Raw genomic sequence first — 19,214 nt, forward strand, 5'->3', positions numbered from 1 at the left:
GAAGCAGCGTTCAGTTTTTATGCTCCACATATCTGGAACAAACTCCCAGAAAACTGCAGGTCCGCAGCAACTCTGTTTTTTTAAATCAAAGCTAAAGACCTATCTTTTTGATGTTGCCTTTCTTTAAATAACTGTTCATTTGTTATACTGAAGTTGCATTGTTGACACTGTATGACATTCTATAACTGCTCTTTAAGGTTTAATTTCTTATACTGCACTGTAACTTTTATTCACATATTTTATCTCTCAGTTCTTATACTGCACTGTCAATTTTATTCTTGTCTTTTATCTAGTGGTATTTTTGAACAGATAACGGTCATATTTCTGAGAATTTCTCCAAGGCAAGTGTGACATAGATTAGAACTCAAAAAACACGGGTGTGACAATAGATTATCCATACAAGGACCACGTCTGTGAACTGGGCAGATTTAGTCTGTGAACTAGGTCAATAAGAAGGACAACGTCTGTGAACTTATCAAGAGACAGACAGTGAACTGTCCCGGATTTAGCAAGGTTTGCCGAGATTAAACTAAGCTTTGTAGTGACGGCTACATCGTAGTGAAAAGTAGAACTACTGCAATCTTGTAACGGGTAACGAAAACACCAAGTCACTTGAGCCAAAAGGGCCTGTGGTCAGAAAAATTACGGAGAAATATGGACCGGCAGATAACGGACATATTTCTGATATTACCTCTCCAACACAGGTGTGACAATAGATTATCCATACAAGGACCACGTCTGTGAACTGGTCAGATTTAGTCTGTGAACTAGGTCAATAAGAAAGACAACGTCGGTGAACTTATTTCAGATATTTCTGTGAACTTATCAAGAGACAGACTGTGAACTGTCCCGGATTTAGCAAGGTTTACCGAGATTAAACTAAGCTTTTTAGTGACGGCTACATCGTAGTGAAAAGTAGAACTACTGCAATCCTGTAATGGGTAACGAAAACACCAAGTTTTTTTTTTTTAATACTTTTTACTGGCACTTTAATGTTTTATGTAAAGCACTTTGAATTGCCCTGTTGCTGAAATAAAGCTGCCTTGCCTTGCCTTCTGTTGACTCAGCAAATAGAGAAGGAAAAGCAGCTGTGATGTAGGGGTGAGTGACGCACTTTGTTACAGTGTCATATTGGACAATGTGAGGACTAGGGGTGTTGAAATTAATCATTGCACTGATGCATCGTAATGCGGACGATTTTGCATCGATGCAGTGACAGACCATAATCGATATGTTGATTTTCCGGTTGCTGCTTTTTTAGTTTTTTCTGTTTTCTCTGCTGTGTTCAGACGCCGCTACATTCAGGAAGTGTCTTTTTTAAGAGCAGATACAATAATACATAAGGCTCGCATTGCCAGACCTTCCTCCACAGCGCTGCGGAGGAGGGTCTGGCTAGTCCACACAACATTCCGGGATGGGAGAACAACGTGCACTGGTTTACTGACATTTCTTTAAACCAATCACAATCGTCTTGGGCGGTGCTAAGCACGGGAAAAGCCGCGGGGCCTCTGCAAGGAACTTGTTTTGGTGGAACGTGTACGTTCAAAAGTTGTTTTAGTCATGCAACAGAAAACTCAGACTGGACAGATAATCCATTTGAACAAGCACATGTTCCACCAAAACAAGTTCCTTCCCGAGGCTATTTAGCAGAGGCACCGTGGCTCTGTCCAGTGCTTAGCACCGCCCAAGAGGATTGTGATTGGTTTAAAGAAATGCCAATACAACGGAGCACGTTTTTCTCCTATTCAGTATTGTTGTGTGGACTATTGCGAGACTAAGGAAAACTCTGGCTGTGTGAGTGGCACCTGCAGGTAGATATGAAGTTTGAAATGTGCATTAGCATATATTCAAAGCTTTGGGGAGGGAACTGAAATATATCCTTATGTGTGACTATAATTATATTACTATTAATAAAGTTTATATACACCAGTGATAAATGTGTCAAAGGAGGGTGTAGAAAAAAAAAATCACGATACATATGATTTTCGATTATTATTTTTTAAATCGATTATTTTCCACAAAATCGCTATTTTTTTTTCAGTGATTGACCTAATATTTGTTTCTACGGTACCGCCTTCGGCGACTACATCATACATGTTTCCATCAAAACAGAGCGGAAGCAGAAAATCCATCTTATGTTCTTCTATACCAGTAAAATAAATGTGCATTCTTTTTAATTAGTTACAATTAGTTTTTAGAAATGTCTCATGATATATTGTCTCTAGAGGTGTATTATTCCACTTTTGTTTTTGTTAAAGAAGAAAAGAAAATCGCCATACTCAATGCTATCGAATCCCAATACTTCTAGATATACAAAATTAATCGGCACCCATGTATCGTGAAATAATCAAATTGGGGCAAAAGCATATTGTCCCATATCGCCTTGATTATGTCTGGACAAAGTGCTCTGTTCTGAGACTAACTATTACACTTCGATGGCCCTGTCTGTGGCCCAGACGTGGTATTAACATGTGTCTTGGGTAATCCAATCAGTGTACAGTGGAAACTAAAGGGGACAGCTCTAAGTACAGGTGTGAATGCACCAAGGATGCATTGAGAACACATTGGCTACGTTCAGACTGCAAGCCAAAGTAACCCAAATCTGTTTTGGTTGTGTGAATAGCCCAAGTCACATAGCATCTGATCTTTTCCAGTGATTTGGGCCACTTTAACTTCTTTTTAAAATGCGACCTCAGTCTGGACAGTCGGAATTTATGCAACGTCACTCTAGCAGCAGTTCTCAAACCTGTTACCCAAAGGTCCACATCAGATTTTTAATCCAGCTCAGAGGTCCGGAACCATTGGCCATAACAAAACAACATTTAATCAACTCACTTTTTAATTTTAAGCAACATACAGTATATTCAACTTGAATACTCAGTTTCCTGCTCCACTTTTGGACCGATTTGGGTACCGTTATATGGACTTTGCTACTGGTACCCAACGGTAGCTTTTTTCTAGCATCATGCAGTAAAATAAGTTTTTTTTTTTTTTTTTTTTTTTAACATATTATTCAGCATTTTGTGTCGATTTTTGTGTGCAAATTCAACCTCACTAACAATTTATCATTCAATAGAAAAATTATTTAGAAACAACAAACGTTACACTTCATAAGGTATTGCACTCATCACACAAGGTTTATTGGCTCGGTCCAGGTTGACTCACCATTTGGTCCGGAAGCAGACCTTGGTCCGGACTTTGAGAAACCCTACTCTAGAGCGACCATCGTCATTCACAATTCTGCGCCGAGAACAGCAAGACCCCAGGAACAGCACCAGGCTTAGCGGCCAACGGTGGAATTGCAACGTTATGGGATGCCCTCTGGCCCAGAAACACTTTTTCCATAGACCTTATATGGTGAAAAATACTCTATAAATGTTTTTGAGGTACATCAACTTACCAGTCTGAACACTTAAATAGTCCTTACTTAAATGTTGTAAAAGTTGTGGAATGCACTAATAGCCGAATCCAGAGTTATTTAACTAGCCATAATGAACGAGCCGACCCACGGTACTGCGCCCTGCACTGCAGGCTCATATGACGGTTCTCCCGAGTTCCTGTAGCTGTAATAATCAATATAACAGCTGTAATTCATCTTTTGTATTATCTTATAATCCATCCGTGGGCTGTATGCTGTAAAGCTTGTAACGTGGATGTAACGTTATTAACGTCTCTGTTCCCAAACTGCTGGCTATTGGCTAGTAGCTGGCGGTAGCCAGTAGCACGACATAACAATTACATCTCCTTTGTTCTCTTTATGAATCCAGGGTCCGTCTGTAGACAGGGACGGACTGGGGCTAAAAAACAGCCCTGGACTTTCTCCCAAATAGGCCCATCATCTGGCCATTCACACTAGCCAGGAAGTCCTGATACAATGCCACAATACTGTAGCCTATCAGACAAGGTTTTCACAGCAAGTAAAATCTCAAAACCAATTATGATAATTGGGGTTGTGTTTATTAATTAAGCCTCAGCCTTGAAATAAAAACTAAAAAATTACAATGCCATTACATCTGCACTGAAAATAAAATACAAATAATGAAATGTCACTGGCTACAGAAACCCAAAATTACTTTGTAATAAGTTTATTAAGCCCCAGGCTTACCTGGTGGAAAATATTACTTCATCACCATTTTCATCTTATTCTGCATTAATGATGTCGTTTCATGTGAGGCACTCACTGCATGTCATTCTGATATTATAAAACACTGAGCTGTAGGCTTTTTCTTGTATGAAAGGTGTAATGTCAAAAATTTAAAAGTTGAATTACTTAAAAACCTTAACAGCACAAACTAATAATAATTTTTACAACATAAACCGGCACGAATAGCAGTGTTTTTAATAATTTTTGGATGACATGGGGGGCCAGCTTCATGCAGGTCTGTTACTAGTGTTGCTGTTTAAATGTCCCACGAGATCAATTACAGACACATTTACTAAAAAAACAGCCTTACTTATCATTACACTAAATCTTTGAAGAAAACATTGATACATCACTACAATGCATCATTTAAAAGCAATAGCCTAGAGGGACTGTAGAGAGGATGCAAATAACTTATTTGGGTGGGTGTGGGTGGGGGATTTCAGATCATTTATTTGAATGCCGTCAGAGCCGATCCACGCAATTTTCAAATAATATTCCTACTTTTACACATGGTCATAATAATGTAGTCATATCTGTAGTGACCTTTTAACAAAACGTGAATATATACAGTACAGGCCAAAAGTTTGGACACACTTTCTCATTCAATGCGTTTCCTTTTTATTTTCATGACTATTTACATTGTAGATTCTCACTGAAGGCATCAAAATTTAGAAAGAACACATATGGAATTATGTACTTAAAAAAGTGTGAAATAACTGAAAACGTGTCTTATATTTTAGATTCTTTAAAGTAGCCACTCTTTGCTTTTTTTCCACTAATTAACCCTGGCAAAGCACACCTGTAAAGTGAAAACCATTTCAGGTGACTACCTCATGAAGCTCATTGAGAGAACACCAAGGGTTTGCAGAGTTATCAAAAAAAGCAAAGGGTGGCTACTTTGAAGAATCTAAAATATAAGACATCCATCCATCCATCCATCCATCTTCGTCCGCTTATCCGGTGTCGGGTCGCGGGGGGAGCAGCTCCAGCAGGGGACCCCAAACTTCCCTTATATAAGACATGTTTTCAGTTATTTCACACTTTTTTGTTAAGTACATAATTCCATATGTGTTCATTCATAGTTTTGATGCCTTCAGTGAGAATCTACAATGTAAATAGTCATGAAAATAAAGAAACACATTGAATGAGAAGGTGTGTCCAAACTTTTGGCCTGCACTGTATATATACAGTATATATATATATATATATATATATATTTTTTTTTTTTAAATAAGTCAGGGGGCGAACAGGTAACTTGATCAAAATAAACCAGTCCGGTGTGCTGTAAATACATGCTCACTGTCAGGTTACTCACTGGAGAGGAAAGTTCTCACATTAACCAGTTTATTAAACCACTGAAACAGTGCCATAAACATTATAATTATCAAGGCCTATTAGATGTGTTGAAATGTCTTACAGAAAATAAAATGTATGCACGGTGCGTACAAGATTTTGGCTCTACTGTGCACCTTATATTGATTATGAACTGCCAAATGGTGATGCGTCGCTTTAAATTTTGCTGCCGCAAGGACTTGTGGGACGGCATTATCTCCTTTCCGTTCATAAATGATGGTCCAGTGTATCCTATGCTAAAGGAGGTAACAAAGGAAGCATTGAAGCACCTTTCCTTATCACTTAGACATGTAAACATGTTCTAGTAGAAACCCAAAATACAAGTATGAATCCGTAAATGTGCATCATATGGGAGTTTTAAGTCAAGATTCTTTTCTTCAATTTGGAACCTGAGTGAGGTATTCAACAAAGGATTTTCTACAAGGGGTTATATAGAGCAGTGGTTCCCAACCTGGGGTCCGGGCACCCCTCAGGGGGGCGGCAAAGATCACAGGGTGTGCGCAAGTCTTTATCTGGTTTGAGGTTGAGGTAAAAATAAATATTTACAGCTTTTCTTAGACAGGAGTAGAGGGGGCGCCAAGGAAAAAAGGTTGGGAACCACTGATATAGAGTATATTTCAAATCTATAAAAACACTCCAAACTATTTCTATTTACAACTACACAAAGCAGATGTTTATGATGCACACATGCTTATTATTATGCTTATTATTGCTTATACAGTATATATAAAATAGAGGAAGGAAACAAAAGAGAAAAAATACAAGACTGGAAGGAGACAGAAAAGTCAAGAGAGCTTTAATACATTTATTACAGAGCGGGAAGGGAAAAACAGGTTTACATGAATATTCAATAAAGAGAGGACATTAACTCAGTGAACCTGCAGACACAGCAGTGACTGGGTGAGCAATAACTCAACCCTCTGTACAAAGACTAGTGCTGCGTGACACAGACACCACTTCCTGAAGCGTTTGTGGATTCAGCACATTGCATTTTTAGAATCTTCTAGCCCCTGATACCACTGTGGAATGGAACAAAACGACAGCGAGCAGGCAGACAAGAGCTCAGACAGGAAGGAGAAGCAAAGAGGAAGTGAGAGCGGCTACAGTGTAGTCATGTCGTTGAGGGCCAGGTCCAGCTCCTCGCTGAGAGCCTTGCCCTTCAGCTTCTGAGCATACACTTCATCTGGAGGACAAGCGCACACACACACACACACACACACACACAAGTAGACAGATACACAGAATGGAAACGGAATGAGGCGAAGGGACAGGAAACAGAAAAGTACAACAAAAAGAACTAACTAAATGACCAAGAGTCACTGGTGTTAAGCAGGATTTATGCTTCTGCGGGGGCTTTCATTTTGTATATATTTGTCTCTGTTTCGGTATTTATTGTTTATTCGTATTAATGTTTAATATGCTCGTTTGTATGTATGCACCCAATCACCAAGGCAAATTCCATGTAGTTCCACTACTGTGGCAATATTTCTGATTCAGATTCTTTACGCAGTGCTTACGCTGTAGCCTACGTAAGTGGCCTGAGGTCTATACTTTTGCGCTGGTGTCTGCTAGGGCTGGATATGGTTCAAACATCTTCGATACCAGTACCAATTCCAATATCATGACTTGGATACCAGTTCCTAAACTATACCAATTTTATATATTTTTTTAAATTAAAGAAATTACGTGAGCCGTATCTGTGTAATGTAGAGTTTTTCCTGTGTGTCTCTACGATGTGTAATGTCGAGAAAGCCAATCATAAACATTATGAGATCTTGGTAGAATCATGCTGCGTGCTGATTGGCTCACTGACTCTGATGAGATTGACTCCTTATTGAAATTGGGTGTTGAATGACGAGGCATTTTTCGATACTAGCTACTTTAGAGGCAGTTCCTTAGGTGCCTAAAAAGTATCAAATTAGGTACCCAGCCCTAGTGTCTGTGTGTGTGTGTGTGTGTGTGTGTGTGTGTGTGTGTGTGTGTGTGTGTGTGTGTGTGTGTGCGTGTGTGTGTGGTAGAGCGAGTCAGAGAGTGATGGTGATTATCTTCAGAGTGAGTAGTGACTCTAGAGTCCTAGTGAGAGAACCAAAGTGTCTCCTCTGACCACGGTGGGAAATCTGGAGCAGGAGAAGTTAACCCTCTCCTTGATGTCATGTTGGTTATGGAGAAGGAGAACCAGGAAATGAGTCGGGGGGGAAATGCAACGCTACCAAGCCACGGCCAAGCAGAACAATCACAGTTGTGTCAGTTGTGGTCAGCATTACCACGACAGAAGTAACAATTTTTTGAGAGGTGCATGTCAGGCTACGGTGTAGGGTCCGTATCTCCACGCACCTACGTACGTAACCACGGCGTGGATTTAACGCAGAAGCATAAATCAGATGTTACTCTCGTCACATCAGCTGGTTACTGCAGCTCACCTGAGCACAAGTAACAGCTAAAGCCAACAAACAAGTTTCAACTTCAAGCTCAGTCATACGAATCATGTCAGACCGGGTTCAAATACACTCTAACTGACTGAAGTCATGCTCCACTCAACACCTCTGTATATAACACATGCCAGAGATCATGCCTAACAAACACTTAATTGTTAATTACATTATTAGTGCATTGTGGTAACCCTCTGGAAGCCATGTTAGAAGTCCAGACTTTCTGGAAACTTGTGCTTTTCTATGTCTCGGACTTGGATGTCTTAAGAAAATCAGATTGTTTCGCCACTTACAAAGTCTTATTGTTACCTCTTTTTCAAACCCAGAAACATGTTGTAGAACAACCCTTCCAACTTGCTACTAGTCACCAGTAGTGGAACAGGTACTCAGATTCTATACCTAAGTAAACATAGCAATATTACAGTGTAAAAGTACTCGTGGTACTTGGTATTAATAAGTTTAAGTCCTGCATTCAAAATTAAAAAGTAATATATATAAAAAGAGTACTTAAAGTATCAAGAGTCAATGTAGTCATTCTGCAGAATGGTCCCTTTCAGAGTGTAAGGTTTTTGTCCTGTTTTTAAGATGATCGTTAGGCTTTTTTCGTGTTTATCATAAGTTACGGTTGTGTGGGATGGATAAATTTGAACTATTTAACGTACTGTTGGGTAGTTTAATCTATAAACCTCATCTATTAATCATTGATCAGATGGTTTGTATCATGTAAAATATGAAACTGTAAAGCATAGCTGGTTCATAACAATGTAAGTTTTCATTCTAGAAATGTTCTGTCAGAAAAGTCTGATAATATATCTTTGCTGCTGAAAGTTTCCCTGCTGCCTAAACACACTGCTACAGTGGTAAACCAATGAAGTAGTGTTTACTTCACTGACCCCAGTACAGTGTGTTGGCATGGGTTTGTCCTTTTGGAGGCTAGGAATGCTCACACATGTTTATAACTTGTTAAGCTTTTATGTATTTTCCCTGTTCGTATTCTACTTTACCATTCTACACACTTTTTTCTTTTTTTAAGATTTTGTCAGGACAGATGAAGAAATGAAAGGGAAGAGAGAGGGGGAATGACTTGCAGCAAAGGACCGCAGGTCGGAGTCAAACCCAGGCCTGCTGTGTCGAGGAGTAAACCTCTATATATGGGCGCCCGCTCTACCAACTGAGCTATCTGGGCACCCTATTCTACACACTTTCTGTCATGTATTCTGTTTTACTGTATGTAAAGCACTCTAATCAACCATGTGTATGAAATATACTCAAAGTTACATTGGCCTGCGTTTAAAAGTTGAATGCAAACCACAGCCGGGTCCTAAACCACCGGGAGCAGGAGTCTGTCCAAGACGATGTCTGGATTAGTTTCCTCCTGATGTTTTGTGTTGTTCCTGACAAATATTCAAAAGACTAAAACGGCAAAGTCCAGCTGTCTCTGACTTGGTTCTTGGTAAATGAGAATCTTCATGAAGCCACAGGCCTTTGAAAACTCTGCCCCGGAATGCCGGTTGGCCCAGCTCTTTGCTCTCACTCCACTGTTAAGATAAAGGTGCACCTCAGGCTAAGGCTTAGGGTCTGTATCTCAGGCATAGGGTCTGTATCTCCTATGCATCCATGGCGTTAATTTAATGCTGGAGCATAAATTAGCCTCAAGGTCAAAGTATAACTCCTCGTCCACATAGCTGCCCACGTCTTTGAGGGTTTACAGGTATGTCTTGTGGACTTTTGTGCACAGGCTAAATTACATGACTGCAAGGACTGCACATGCAATCTGTACATTGAAACAGATCAACTGATGATAAAGACCCAAACAAGCACGTTTGTTTTGGAGGCCAACGGCTCAACTTAGGCACCATCAAAAGCTGAGGGTGGCATTTGAGAGCACCCAGGCACAATTTGACGGATCACAGACACCATAAGCCTCTACAGATCCTCACATCATTGTGCTCATGAAGACCACAGGCCCACAGAGGTGAAAATACCCAGAAATAATGCATCTCGCTATCAACCTTCTGCCTTTGGATGAGTTAAACTGGTGACCACTGTATATTTACACACTAAGAACAAGTTAATTCTCAAGTTGCATAACCAGGCACATGCAATGATTTAGATAGAGGTGACATGGTTTTTCCAATCATCAATGGCTTCATCAGTCAAAACTGCAGTACACAGCTAGGATTGGGCATCGAGAACCGATTCCAACTTGGAGTCGTTTCAAAAATTACGATTTCAATGGAATAATTTCTTTATTGCAATCATTTAGAATCGTTTTCAAATCAGATCATCGGTTCCTAATTTAATACTCGCAAGTTTTGGTTCCCATGGTGGCCGGCATACTTCCAGGCGCTTGTTGTGTTGCAGCCACAGAGCACAGTTAGCTGCGCTCTAAAGTCTGGCTTTATTTTACGTTGGAAAAAGCCCGGAAAAACTTTAAATCACCAGTGAATCAAAATCAAATGTTCCTCTTATCTGTGAAATAAGCATGTGACCCATTTTAACTCCACCCCTCAAAGAATCCGAATCGAGAATTGATAAGAACCGGAATTGAAAGGAAGAATCGGAATTGGAATCAGAATTGTTAAAATCGATGCCCAACCCTGTCATCAATTCAGTTCCAACAGAAGAACTGGAATTAGCAATATGGAATTAGCGGTTTGTTACTTTCACACGTTTCCAAGACATGTTTCTGATGTCAGAGGAGCAGACCACAGGTGAGTGTTGAATACCTTCCAAATCATCGATGGTCTTCTCCAGCTTGGCCACAGACCTCTCTGCAAACTCGGCACGGGTCTCAGCCTATGACACACACAAAGTAAGTAAGTCAAATCTATTTATTTAGCGCTTTACAGATAAAAATCACAAAGTGCTTTACATAACACATACAATATGATACATATTAAAACACAGTGCACAATTAAAATCACAAAGTAAATTACAGTGCGGACAGGTCAACCAAATGCCTGTTTATAAAAGCAGAGACAGCAGATCGTATAAGAGGAGGCAGAGCATTCCAAAGTCTCGGTGCTACTGACTCGAGGGCTCGGTCACCACAGGTCCTAAACTGGGATTTGGAGGGATTTGTTCCTGTTGCGAGTTGTACGTTTTATATTTTGTAAAAAAATGAAAATGAAAAAGATTTGAATCACTAAAAAACAGTAACACTGTAAAATTCTCACCTCTTTCAGTTTGTCAGTAAGAACTTTGATTTCTTCTTCGTATTTGTCCTCCTTTTGCGAGTACTGAAATCCAAAAATAAAAGTCTTTTACAAAGTGCATTAAAAAATACATTCACAACTCCAGTATTCACTACTAAAAGGAGACAGACTTCATACATAGATGATTAATACACTACTATGTTGCATTACTTAAGGAGATTATTTGAATTTCTTTAAGAACGGCAAGTAGGATAAATATGCACAGTTGGGTGTGAAACACAAAAACAGAAACAGTAAAATGTAAGAAAAGATAGCTGTAGGGCGTTTCAACTTGTCATTATGTCACCTTAACCACAGTTTGTGCCTCTGATATGTTCATTATTATGGAAGCAAATAAAAGACAGATGTATTCGAATTTTAACAGCCACTGAATACTTGATTAAAAATGAAATAATTTACTTTTAAACCATGCATCTGAATTTATTTGTTCTGCTATGTAAATTTGATAGACTGAATTGACGGATGTTTAATTCTAGATCTGAATTTGAACAGTCTCATTTTGAGCAAAGTGAATCTATTTTTTTTTAGTTCTATAAACTTAAATTTATTCTAATTCATCTTTTTTTAATTTGCAAATCAAGAAATGTCCTATTTTAAGTACAATATGAAGTATTCAGTGGCTGTTAAAATGAAAACACTTTTTCGATACTTTCTGGATAAACATGCTCCCCTGAAAACCACTAAAGTCAAGGGTATGCATCTTCCATGGATAACCTATCTAACCTTATAAGTATATTCAGATAGAGGTATAATGCATGAGCCAAAGATCTGTTGAACACACCAAATACCTTGGCCTTTGGCTGGACTCTGAGCTCTCATTTAAGTGTCACATATTGTAAAAATAAAACAATCAAATTTGGTATTGGTGGTCTCTGTTGCTTGAGTAAGTGCATCTCTTTTACTGTTAGAAAGAAACTTGTATGCAGCAACTAATTTGACCAATTCTGGACTATGCCTATGTTCAGTATGCGATTTATTGACCTGCCTCTGCTGAATTATGTTTACCCCTGGTGGGGACAAAATGTAACCCCCCCCCCCCTCAAAGTGATAAATGCTTCTTCACAAATAGACCATTATATACCTAAAATAGAAGTATTTTAAACTAAGTAAAGCGCTGTAACGTGAACAGTCTGTAGTGCCATAGAAAGATCTAATCTGAGCAGCAGTATCTGGTTGGATTTAGCTGCTACAGAGCTCCAGGACACCGGCTACCAGCAGCAGCTTTTCAGCAGCCAACAGGTGACTGTGACCCGGCTACAGGCACCACCAGATGACGGTGCTTTCAGGGGCCATGGTAGTGGAGTTTAGGCGTCATGCGGCCATGACAGTTAAATTTAGACACCGAAACGGCCCGTTAAGTTTAGGAAAAAATTGTTTGGATTAAAACACTCCCGAGGAACGAACAAGTGTTTCCTGTGTGAAAGTATTTTCTTTTCGCCGTGAAGTGAACTCTTCTCTCCGACTTGAACACGCTGGGTTTCATGTCGACACCACGTTGGGTTATTTCATTCTGAGATTATTTTCCGTTGGATATTGAAGTTTTTTGGCATGGCTGGTCAAGTGGCTCTATATCCCTGGTATTATTCTTTATTAGGAATAACCCCTTGAGATGTACCATCTCGGTTTGAGGGGTATTGGAAGGGGGATTTAATTTGTGCATGTTTTGTTTTGTTGTGCATGATCAAAAGACATGCCCCCCTCCGCTTTTTTCACAAATCGCACCCTGCCTATGTTGTATATCAAGTTGCACCCAACACTCTCCTCCCTCTCCATGTTGTTTACAATAGACTGTAGATTTATTCTTGGATGTCCTTTCACTACTCATCATTATATTATGTACAGTATGAACAACTTTACCATCACCCTCAATAAGAAGACAGCAGCATTAGCCATTTAATTCTTGCTCGGATTAGACATTGAGTACAATTGCCTGATTTTGATGCCTTTTTTTTCTCTGATATTTATTGCTTTTTTTTCTTCTTCTTCTTTTGTTGGTGTTATTTTGTTAACTGTCTTGTCTAATTATGAATGTACTGTATATTTTTGCCTTTAAGGACCCCCTCGAAAACGACATGCTACATCTCAAGGGGTTATTATAGAAAATAAATTCAATCAAATACTTCGGTCTCTTATTTGCTTCCATACATCAGGGCACATTCAGGTCACAGAGCATCGTTCCTTCTGAAAGATAGGCTATGTCAAATAATCTATGAAAAATCTTGAAGGTTGTTGAACATCGCTTAGTATTCCCAGGGTCCTGTCCACTGCATGATACAATTTAGTTTTAACCGATGCCCCAATTTTCAAGTCAACATCATACGTCAGTCTTACAAATGGATATGAGCTTTATTATCAGGGACTTTTTAGAAAAATTGATGCATGTCTCTGTCACTTGAACGTCCCTATTGAACGTCTCTATAGTAGGCCGATGAGGACGGTATGTGTGCTATTAAATGTCTTTGTTTTATTCTGACTGGCCCAGTCCTGTGGCTGAATGTCCCTCAGCTCCTGCTGTACCTTCTCAGCCTGGGCTTCCAGTGACTTCAAGTTGTTGGTGACATTTTTCAACTCTTCCTCAAGGTCTCCTGATTTACTGAGCAAGGCAAGAGAGAGAGAGAGAGAGAGAGAGAGAGAGAGAGAGAGAGAGAGAGAGAGAGAGAGAGAGAGAGAGAGAGAAAAAGCAGGAGAAAAAAGGTAGTGATTTGAAAGGCAGGAAAGCAGAAGAGCTCAAACCCTGACACTGGTTTGAAGGACCACTCCCAACGTTTTTAGAAACATTTTTCTGTCTGTGTTACTCAGAGACAGAAGATGACGATCTGTCATGAAAACGGCTCTGTTTACACCTGACTCTGAGTAAGAGTGCTGAAGAGGGTTTTTAGCAAGATGCCAGGGTGTTTTTAAACAGGAAATGTAGACATGGCTGGGTGGTGGATTACAGCCAAAATTAAGATATAGCTTAATCACAAATTTTAAAAATAAATCTGTTGTTATTCTATTTTTTTTTTTCCCAGTAAGTCCCATGTGCTGACTCAAACCAACAATGTTAGTCTTTCTCTCAATGCTACTATACATACAGGCCGGTAGCCATGCACTGTGATTGGTGGAGATTTTGCCAGATTATTATTCTAAGTGTCTGACAACATTATGGAAAGGATCCCTACAAAGATAGACCTTTTTGTTAAAGAGTAAGATCCTTTTTGTTTAACCAGACACAGCCCTGAAATCCCCATCACCAAACCCACCAGACTCCATGTAAATAATCAGGACTTTTAGCGTGTAGAGAGACAATATATTTCCACATGTAAATGGATGTGTTAGGGGTCTATTCATGTTAAAAGTATAGTATATATACCTGTAGGGATTCTTTCCATCATGTTGTCAGACACTTAGAATAATAATCTGAGTCTGTCAGTGGCAAAAACAGAACTTTTAGTGGACGTAAATTGACATTGTGCATTTCCCCTATAGGAATATATTCTAGCCTGTTTCACGGCTGCCGGTTACAGTGGTTACAGACACCAATGCCTGGGAAAATAGGGTCCAGGTTGAAAACTACCAACTACACACACAGACACACAGACACACACTGACAACCAAACTTTTACCCTTACATCAATTCATTGTTGGTTTTGGCCTATTCATGGGATTTGTTGTAACGATAAAAACAGCATAGAATATCACCAGAGTTATCCGTTAAGTACTGCTTGAAGGCCATGCTTGAGGCTGAGTGCAGACAGAAAACAGAGAGAGGGGTCGAGAGCTCTGCAAGTCAGAGGAGCAGAAGGCAGCAGGTCAGAGTTAGACCTGTCTGGAGTTTTTTTCGTACAGTTAAGTACCTCTTCCTCTCCGCACATCATGGACTTCATATTCTGGTCCATTAGTCGGAGCTCCTCCTCCAGCTCCCTCACCCGCCTGAAGGGGTTAGTCCGGGAGGTCGGGGGTGAGGGGGGGACAGTGCATAGAACAATAACAGACAACAAGTCCCAAACAGGCGGTGGTGGTGTATTCAGACATGCATTACATCAAAACACACAGATTTCAGAAGTATTGTTAAAAAGGTTATTACATGTGTCTGACTAAATGTGGTTGTCTAGCACTATCATGCTGAATGGATAGAGATGGGCGATGTGAAGACAATCAGATCACTAAATTCTTCACCAAATACCGTAGGATATCGTAGGGTTGACAATTGGTGCTTTAACAAAATATCTTCACAATTAAATTTTAGATACATAACAGGCTTTCCTCCGGAAAAATTGTTCTTTTTTTTTTCCGATGATGGCCCGGCTGGGGCCAGTCACAGACTGATGGCAGCATTAATGTAGTAGTTTCTATGATAACAGAATTATGGACAGAATCGCGAAATTGTGAATTTAAAAAAGCTATGAGACAGATTCCATAGGGCTTTTCATTAAGTCAGTGCTAAAAGCTAACTGGACATTTGAGTACGTCTAAGTTTCCAAACGAGCAGACTGTAACTAGTTTAAAAACGCTCTTCGTGTTTGTTTTTTTCCCCAGTGGTTTAGGCCTGGTGGGGTGCAACATAGGCTCTGTGGGCCACCAGGCTTGCAATACACTGGGGGAAACACTGCATAATCATCAATAATGTGGATATAATGACTGAGTGGGTTAAGGCAAATAATAGAACAGGTAGAACAGTCTAAATTCAGCCTTTAAAACCAGGAAAATAAAAAAACTTAATCCATATCAAGATATTACCATATCCAAAATCTAAGATGATATCTGGTCTCATATCAAAATATCAATATAATATTGATATATTGCCCAGCCCTAGTAGGGGATACTGTACGTTACACTGTGAGCTCATTTCCTAATCCTAATCGTTTAGGTCATTTATAAAGCAAAACGCCAAGCGTAAGTTCAATTTCTCTGATTTGCTGTTTTTTTTTGTATCTTTGGGTTTGTGGGATAAAATAAACTCTGGGAACTTGTGATTGGCATTTTATAGCCCAAATGATTAAACAATTTACTGAAAAAAAAGAATTAGTAGATTAATCATAAACATTCATTAATTGCAGTTGTTAAGAGAACCATTAAGACTTAATGAGTCCATGCAGCACTTAACAATTCCCACTACTGTCACTACAAACACAGGGGGGGTTGTTTGATGGTAAGTCAATGTGTAAGATCACAGGTTGTCATAGTAGTGATCCCGTGAATAATGCACAGTGGCTCTGGTGTCGGTGTGAGTTTTCATGGTGCAGGTGTTGACTTACGCCTCGGCCACCTCCGCCCGCTCCTCCGAGCGCTCCAGATCACCCTCCAGGATCACCAGTTTACGCGCAACCTGCAGACATCCAAAACACACGCAACTGAAACCATTCTATTTTCCTACTGTGTTTACAAAGAGGATCTGTAATTACACTAACCTTCAGCATTTACCCTCACTGGCACTATTACTGTGTTCCAATTCCATACTACATACTGTACTGGTTGTGTATAGTATCTACTATATTTAGTGGTGATGATGGTCTATGAAGTCCCAAGTCATTACCTGCCTTTAACCAATTCCTAAATTCTTAACAGTTAGTCTGGTAAAATGTTTTTTATCTTAACATGTGAATGGGATAATCTGACATATCATCTACTGTGTGTCTGATGATCTGCAATAACAACCCACCTTTACCCCAGACGTGATTTAGCGTCCCTAATTTTCTTTATTTAACCCTCCTGTTGTCCTAGGGTCAAATTTGACCCACTTTCAAAAAGTTTCTATAATCAGAAATTTGGGTTTCTTTCAATTGTCAAAAAAAATTATGTGGATGGTTCCATACTACGTACGACTCTTCACAAGTAAAATTAAATGATGAGTTAACTACTTTTATTGAATTTAGGTGATTCATTAAATTTTATAGCATTTTGAAAAAATGACAAACATGTCGGAAAAAGCTTCAAAATGTGGGGGGGAGGGGTGCCTGGATAGTTCACCTGGTAGAGCGTCGACAAGAACAACAGGCAAAAGTGACAAAAAACTTGGAAAAAGGGCAAAAATGTAGGGGAGAACAGAAAGTGATAAAAAAAAAGACGACCAAAACATCGAAATAAAAAAGAAAAGTAATTTTAAATTTTGACCCAGAAAAATAAAAAGCTGCATGGTGGACCGGAAGACAACACAAGGATTAAGTCACTTTTTCACTGTATAGAACTAGTGATTGCCCCACCTCTTCATATTTGCGGTCGGCCTCCTCAGCGATGTGTTTGGCCTCCTTCAGCTGCATCTCCTGGATCTCCATCTTCTCCTCGTCTTTGGATGCTCTGTTCTCTATGACCTTCATCCCTCTGAGTGACGAGAGGAGCAGAAAAGCACCGTTAACCCAAAACCTTTTCTCACATCCATATCTCTCTCTTACATTGTAACATTTGATCCGGTAAGTTTTGATTTCACACTGCATTTATGCCAGCGCACCTATATGCAATAAAACTTAACACTTCATCACTGAGTGTTAGATAATCACAATACTGCACTAAGTGCAACTTGCACAAACACATAATGTATATACTATTGAATTAGTTGTATATTTTTATATTGTACTTATCTTGTATATATATGTTTGTACATTCTTTCCTTTGTATTTTTTATCTTCATTTTTTAAATGTTTGTTCTTGTATTCTATCCAATTTATAATGTATTAGTTCTTGTATTACTGCACAGCCTCCAACTGAGCTTGAAGACGTAAATGTGACGCAAGCAACCTGTCTGAAAGCTGGAAGTCTTCTGGTAGCTGTGCCAAGAGAAATCTGAATCATTCCCCATCTTACAGAGACAGAGAGCATGAGTAGGAGCTGTCCATGAGCGTAGGAGCAACTTTTGGTAGGTATTCTGATTAATTATTTTGTCATTTTGACTGTATGCCTCAATGTCCCCCTGATTGCCTGTGAGCTTCTCCTGTACTATACAGTAATTTCTCTGCTATGTAAGTTGTGTGGTTCTGACACAATCGTTAGCCTATTCTTATGAAAACGTTTACTACGGAGCCATAACGTGAGATACAAGGTAATGGAGCCTTTTATACATTGGCAGGTGATGGCTTGTTAGCATCAAAATGGCGCCATAGGAGCTACGCTTTGCAGAGGCTGGCTTACCCCCTTGGTGATAACCCAGGAACACTCAACAAAAACTACACCAGGGGGTTATCAATGAACTGCTCAAAAAAAAACTTAAACTGTATGCCTTATTCTTATTGGGTAAAGGCTGGAATACTAACCAGGCAACTGTCTGTGCGGGGGTGACTTTGTGGTCATTTGATCAACTACAAATATTCACCACTGGAGCACAATAAACCTCAAAAGGTAGCTCCTGCATTAAAAAGGACCCTGTGACAGAATACAGGCTTACATGGTGCATATTCGTCAGTGGTGGAATGTAACTAAGTACAAATTTCATGCCACTTTCTACTTCTACTCATTTCATGTGTGTTTGTTACTGTTTTTGTCTAGGAGTTTTTTGTTGTGTATATGGTGTTTATGTTCTGCAGAGCAGGAACCTGCTGAAAATCAGTTTTACACTGAGTCAGGCCCGATTGTCTTTAATCTTTTCCTGTTTAATAAATAAAAAATGAAATGAAATGAAATGAAATATTGTACTTTTTACTTCACTACATTCATCTGTTACAGCTTTAGTTACTAGTTAATTTACACATTAAGATTACTGCACACAAAAGTCATGTAGTTTATAAATCTGATGTTTGATTCTAAAGTAAACTAACCGACAATATAACGGCTACAAGTCCAGCTGAGATGATGAGACCATTAAACACACAGCTGGTTGGATCCTTTACTCTTTCTACAATGGGAGGAGAGTTCTTTACTTTTAATACTTAAACTAAATTTTCTTGATGATATCATCAAGAATGAGAAATGCCATATGAATTTTGAAAAATGTATGTGGTTACGTAAAGGGGAGAGACACTAAATATAAATGGTGTTTTTTTCTATAAATCTAGACCATTTTTAACTGGAGAAAATGCAGTCAGACAGTAAATTTAGGCGTCATGTCATTGACCCACTTACATAACCTTTTCAATGCAGGACTTTTACTTGTAACATAGT

General features: G+C 39.3%; 1 protein-coding gene across 4 annotated transcripts in view; it reads right to left on the reverse strand.

The window, feature by feature from the left end:
* tpm2 (tropomyosin 2 (beta)) overlaps nt 1–19,214 on the reverse strand; it is a 54,351-nt gene that overhangs the window by 13,005 nt on the left and 22,132 nt on the right. Inside the window, exons 4-9 of one of the 4 annotated variants that reach the window (XM_028601635.1) lie at nt 17,327–17,444; nt 16,382–16,452; nt 14,981–15,056; nt 11,106–11,168; nt 10,656–10,725; nt 6,275–6,680 (exon numbers count right to left, since the gene is read on the reverse strand). In XM_028601635.1, the coding sequence (XP_028457436.1) occupies nt 6,598–6,680; nt 10,656–10,725; nt 11,106–11,168; nt 14,981–15,056; nt 16,382–16,452; nt 17,327–17,444 (481 nt within the window). In that variant the 3' untranslated portion in view covers nt 6,275–6,597. Of the gene's footprint in view, nt 1–6,274; nt 6,681–10,655; nt 10,726–11,105; nt 11,169–13,661; nt 13,738–14,980; nt 15,057–16,381; nt 16,453–17,326; nt 17,445–19,214 lie in introns of those variants that run through there. The other 3 variants (XM_028601633.1, XM_028601636.1, XM_028601634.1) reach the window with 3 other exon arrangements.

This window comes from Perca flavescens, chromosome 16 (genome assembly GCF_004354835.1).
Source record: "Perca flavescens isolate YP-PL-M2 chromosome 16, PFLA_1.0, whole genome shotgun sequence".
Lineage (NCBI taxonomy): Eukaryota > Metazoa > Chordata > Actinopteri > Perciformes > Percidae > Perca > Perca flavescens.